Source organism: Benincasa hispida, chromosome 4 (genome assembly GCF_009727055.1).
Source record: "Benincasa hispida cultivar B227 chromosome 4, ASM972705v1, whole genome shotgun sequence".
NCBI classification, from domain to species: domain Eukaryota; kingdom Viridiplantae; phylum Streptophyta; class Magnoliopsida; order Cucurbitales; family Cucurbitaceae; genus Benincasa; species Benincasa hispida.
In genome coordinates, this window is record NC_052352.1 from 34,555,956 (window position 1) to 34,561,989 (window position 6,034).

Here is a 6,034-nt window from a genome sequence, read left to right on the forward strand (position 1 = left end):
GGGTGTTGAGAGGACAGGTATTTACCGCAAAAAATCCTCCTGCTCCGTTTCCAGCATCAACAACAATATGGAATCCTTCCAAGGGCTTTTCTGAGAATTAAGAAATTGACAGATATGACCAAATCGAGTGATAAACTTTAATCTCCATATCCATTTCGGCACAATGAAAAGTTTAGATGATTGTACCTTTATTTCCTACAGCTTTACGAACTGCCTTCACGAGATCAGATGCATAGACGCTCATGTAATCAACCTGCTCTATTGTTGCAGAACCTTTCCCCCTTGAATTTATCAAACCATCTGTGCTATTCAGATTTCTATAGAATTCTGCAGCCCGCCCCAGAATTTCTTTAATGTCAACTTTACCAAGCCCACCAGCATTAGTAAAAAATTTGAATCCATTCCTGTTGAACGGCAAATGACTTGCTACAAAAAATACCAAAATTTGAGATTTTTGTAAGCACATATTACATGCATTAAAAACAATAATAAATAAATATGGCACAAGATTTTTGGCCTTTTACTTTTTGCAATTATATTGTTTGGTTCCAGGCTTCAAAATGCAATAAAAGTTCCCCAAAGCCTCTTATTTCATTTCAAATCTCTAATCGAAGGCTAATGTGGCCATTACACTAAAATTTGTAGTTGACACATACTAATGTTTCATTAAGAAACAATGCCACTAAGCACATAATTCAACATTCTGTCATTGAATACTATTCTCTCGTTAGTCTGAAAAATTAAGAAATTCCCTTGCCAAATATGTTGTTGAAGATACGACAGAGACGGCAGTAGTACTCAATGGTAGATACCATTAGGTAGTAAGATGGGCTGAGAATTTGAGGGAATCTTTCTTTCTCTCATGCTTCTGTCAAAGTTGTATTAGTGGACAATGTCCAAATACCCTGCCCCATTCATGAACTTCCCTTTGTTCTCGCTATTCCAATTACTTTTCCCATGCTAACTTCCAACTGAATATTTGACTATTCTGGCATTCTGAAAAGGACTCATGCTTTCATAACAGAAAAAAGAATCTGGTGGATCTAACATGGGGTTTAGTAGTTAAGATAAAGTGCACAAAACCTTCAAAATATGAGCTAGACAAACCGTCTACAAAATAAAAACGTCATCACACTATCAGCACCAAACAAGTTCTGAGATGGATGTAGATTTAATTAGGATGGCAAAGAAGAAAGCCTGGAAGTTCGTGTGAATTTAAGATGAAAAAGAGCCTCAGTTCGGAGCAACCATTAGAAGGTAAGGTAGGTTCAGTTCTGCTAGAACTGAAACCAGAAACCTTTCTATAAACACCCAGCTTCCGGGAACCCTTCATAATTTGCTTTCTATATTCATTCCCAAAAAAAAACCAAAAATCAGAGATTTTCCAATGTGTAGTTTACCAGTTATCATAATAGATCCATCAGCAGGACAAAAAAGTGTTTCATCTTCAGTCAGAGTGCTGTTAAACATAGCTGGTGTAGAAGCCAATCTACAAAAGAAGAAAAGATATCAAATATAAGTCTCCCACATGGCAGAGCATAAGCATCACCATGACCAGGAAAAGTGTTATTCCTTACCTGTCTAGTCAAAAGAACTAGGATCCAGTTATACAAAATAGCAAAGGCATGGTAATTACATTTTTTAAGATTCACTTGGAATGTTTGTGCTACTTTTGTTTTTTTTTTTTTTTTGTTCCCTTCTTTTTTCTTCTTTTAGTATTAGTATTAGAATCATTTTTGTTATTCAGTCCTGTCCCGTTGACTGAGTTTGAGCCCTTCTTGTTGCACATCCATTGTTGAATTCTGTTCTTTGGTTTCTTATCTGTGAGAGAGAGAGAGAGATGGCTATGGAATAAATATTTAACTAGTTTGCATACGGGTAATAACATCTATATGAATTATCATCTTATCCTCAAAGGCAACAACAGCAATATTGGCATATGGATACAACCCACCCTATGGAATAAAAAATTTAAACCTCAAAGTTGAGTGTCAAAAATTTAACCAGTGTGCATATGGGTAATAACATCTATATGAATTATCATTTTATCCTCAAAGGCAACAACAGAAATATTGGTATGTGAATGCAACCCACCCGTATTGAATAACATCCAGCCCTGCACCAGCAATACCTTGAGAAATTGCATCCTGAAAGTGGATTGGGATGTCGGAAATTTAGAAGAAAACGAAAACCATAAAGGATGGATGGGGTTTATTAATATCCAGATATTTCATTCAACTAAACATACTGAACAAATTGTAGCTTACAAATTTAAGCAATAATCATGTAACATGAGACACATGAACAAGCTAATTTCAAATGGAAAAAAAAAAACAAGAACAAAAGAAGTATTGGTACATTGACACCACACAAGTTTTTAAAGGTCTAAACATCAAATTATTAAATCCTAACATTAAGTCGAGGTGAAATACCTGTAACTTTTTTGCTGAAATTCGTGAATCATGTCCAATAGAAACTCTCAAGCGTTGCGAACCATCAGCTTTTTTCTTTTCTAATAACCATGCAGCAAAGCCAGCTCCTATTGCTTCTGCAACTAGTTCAGTAAGATTTACAGGCTCCCCCTCAACACCAGCAACAGCAACACCTCGAATATCACTGCAAGTTAAGCAACAGTCTGACACTTGTTAGCCAATAGACAGCAGCTACAAAATCTTGGGAAGGAGGCTGCCATATCAGACCATTTCTCAATATAAAATGCATAAGATATTCAGTACTATAAAGTCCTCCCAACTCCAGGTTGCATCAAAATTTCACATGTTTGACTTAATGAGAAGATGATATCTCAAGTATTTTATAAAATAAGTAGATGTAAATGGCAGAACATGGTAGGCAAAGAATGCAATTTATGTACCTTCCATTTTGAAGCTTCTGGAAATCAATATTATCGAGAGAAGAGATTGTAGATGGAGTAGCTGCAAAAAGATCATGAAGACAAGTATGGTTCAGATGGCAATGCTATAAAGTTTTAGTAATTAAAAAACATAAACAAAAAAAATATTAAGTGGCACCATATATAACCAAAGTCAAACAAATAATAAGGATTGAAGGAAAAACAACTCAGCAGAAAATGCAAACAAACTTGATGCATGAAAGGAATCAATAAAAGCAAATGGATCCTAAAGGATGTCTAGCATGGTGGTTTTACGCTTGATGTCAACCTGGATAGTGAGAGTCTAGAACAGACCATTGCAGTGAACAGGTCCTCGAATAATAAAATTTATCTGGGGTGTGGAAAAGGTGCGCAACTGCATGGATGAGATGCCAGTCCATGCAACCTTCCCTCCATCAAAGGGAAGCAAGTTAAAAGGGGCAAAACAGTCCCTTCGATATTGGTTGCTGAACTGCCTAGACCGGTGGTAGCACTGTGATACATTAATATTTTGGAAAACCTTCCCTGAAATTGCTGCATAAAAATTTACAACTTATAGACTTAGTATTCATAGAATATTGATCCATAATGTTAATAGTCATATTGTTCCTGAAGTGGCAGCTTCAGGCCCTTGAGCACTTTATTTAGGCTACAAACACAGAGGAAACATTTATCTTCATTAGTTTGGCACCACACCTTCTACGTTGTGGATTGTGAATAATTAACTTCTGCAACAACTGAATAATATAATAACTAACTTTTTTGTTATGTTTGCTAAATCACCACTTAACCCAAAAGCTAAAGCTAATAGATTACAATAAATTTAATTCTATTAATACTTCAACACTTCTCCTCACTTGTGGACTTGAAATTTGGTAGAAGGTCCAATGACCAGAAATCAACATTAATTGGAGAAGAAAAGACATTAAAAGGGTTCGATCACGGGATATTTTGCTCTAATATCATATTAAATCACCACTCAACCCAAAAGCTTAAGATGATAGATTACGGTAAATTTAATCATATCAATTCTTCAACATCATCAACACAAAAATCTTACTTTTCTATGTTTGTTATGTTGACTATGGCTAGAAAGGAGTGAGCCATGAGTACGGTCTAAATTATTCTAATCTTGTTGGCCAGCGATTGAAGCTTAACATCTCCATATTGTACAAATATGGTATGGGAACGGAGTGAAACTCCGAGAGTCATTTTTTGTTGAAATTTTATTAGTGTTCTTCGTTTAGTTTGGAAATGGACTCGACATCAACTGGTTTGAGAAATCTGAAGCGATGCAGAGTCAAAAGCAGCTATTTAAGCAAAACTGTAAGCTGAAACTTGATTGGCCACGACACTTAAACCTGACAAATACATTAAAGAGATTTTCCCTCATAGAAGGATAGTTAAAACGCTAATATACTCTCAAGTCGAAGTATCAATTTGAACTACAAAACCTGTGTTGCCAAGATAAACATAACTAACAAGTTGAGGCATCTATTCCGTCCTTCGAGGTTGGAAATTCAAATGCAAATTCGTTGTACTAAAAAAACCATAAAGCCCATGCTATGTCATTTCTCCCTGAAGCTCACTTCAATCTTATACTCGAACCCAATTTCAAAATCCAAGCACGGATGATTTCCAGCGAAGGAAATTTGACAAACGAAGAAGAAAAGAAATCAAAAGCTTAATCATACTCTTCACTTTGTATTACATCAACATAATTGTTCTCAACGAAAACGTTACAGCACAACAGATTTATCCCCGATTCGATTACCATCAATTACAAAGTAGTTCCCAGGATTGGAACCGCATCGCACGGAATAAAACATTCAACATATGGCGAAATTATGCGAAAATACCAAATTCAGATTGTCCAGCGAAATGGAATATTAGAATATGAAATTTAACTTCGATTGTGTATTGAAGAACTTAAGAGAATGCAATGAAATGAACTGTTGTACCTGCCATTGAAAGAGCAGAGATTTGGTTCTCTTCCAAACCAAATTTTTTGGGGAGAGAAGCTACTCGGTGGTGCGGAGATAGCAAGAATTTCCAACTTTCTCTTGCTGTTATGTTCTCTGGTGCCTTTAAATTAACAAATATTTTGGTTCTCATAAATTTACCTAATTACTTTTTTTTCTTTCTAAAATAGAAAAAATAAGATAAATTATTTACATAATAAAATTTTAATATTTTTTTAATAGAGGTTGATAGAGATTATGTTTTTTTTTTTCTATATTTGTAAATAGTTTCATATTTTTTTCTATTGGTGAAAATTTTTCCCTCTTTTTTTTAAGAATATTAATATTTTCACTATAAATTTAAAACACGTTTGTTATTATATTTTATATAGAAAATTTTTATGGATAGAAAAAATGTCAAACTATTAATAAAAATAGCAAAAGAAAATACGAATAGACTTATATCAGTATCTATCACATAGTATCAATGATTGGCTTATATATATATATATATATATATATGTTACTTTTACATCTATAAGTAGTCTCTATCAAAAAAGGTTAATTTTGTTATTTTGTGTAAATAATTTTCCTTATTTTTTTATTTTTGAAAAATCCCCCTTGTATATTGTATTTCTTGAAACATTATTATTGTGCTTTAGAAGATACTAAATTGAGATTTACTTAAAAGTATTAAGGGTTAAAATTAGACATTTGATAGATAAAATGGAACAAACTTCAAAACAAAACCAAAACCATAGTTTTAACCCAATCAATGTCCACCTCCATACTTGAAAATATTGGAATTAAAATATATTTATTAAATGTTTTATTCTAAAATTGTAATATTCAAATATCAATAAAAATAATCAAAATGAGCATAGTTCAATCAAAGTAAAGTGTGTACACCTGATCAAACTATACTTCGTTCAAATCACTCCACCAAAACTCAAAAAAGAAAAAAAAGAAAAAGAAAAATATATATTTTAAGGATATGAGAAAGTATATACCTTAACTAGTTGGGTTGTGTTCAAGTAGACATTTGCATCTAGTTTAATTGCCGTATATTTTTCATTTTTTGAGTTCGACAAAAGTGGGGATAGGAACCAAACTTTCAACCTTATAAAAAATAAATAAAGTATTTTATATACTTCATTGCATTTTTTAGTGCAAACGATGAAAG

At 33.3% G+C, this 6,034-nt stretch overlaps 1 protein-coding gene across 3 annotated transcripts in view; it reads right to left on the reverse strand.

Annotated features, from left to right (window-relative positions):
- The window catches only part of LOC120076601 (phosphoglucomutase), an 8,288-nt gene extending 3,298 nt beyond the window's left edge, over positions 1-4,990 (reverse strand). The window contains exons 1-8 of one of the 3 annotated variants that reach the window (XM_039030475.1): positions 4,852-4,990; positions 3,206-3,424; positions 2,873-2,933; positions 2,433-2,616; positions 2,095-2,147; positions 1,401-1,489; positions 187-426; positions 26-90 (exon numbers count right to left, since the gene is read on the reverse strand). In XM_039030475.1, the coding sequence (XP_038886403.1) occupies positions 26-90; positions 187-426; positions 1,401-1,489; positions 2,095-2,147; positions 2,433-2,616; positions 2,873-2,933; positions 3,206-3,424; positions 4,852-4,858 (918 nt within the window). In that variant the 5' untranslated portion in view covers positions 4,859-4,990. Of the gene's footprint in view, positions 1-25; positions 91-186; positions 427-1,400; positions 1,490-2,094; positions 2,148-2,432; positions 2,617-2,872; positions 2,934-3,179; positions 3,425-4,851 lie in introns of those variants that run through there. The other 2 variants (XM_039030477.1, XM_039030476.1) reach the window with 2 other exon arrangements.
- Between the last annotated feature and the right edge of the window lie 1,044 nt (positions 4,991-6,034).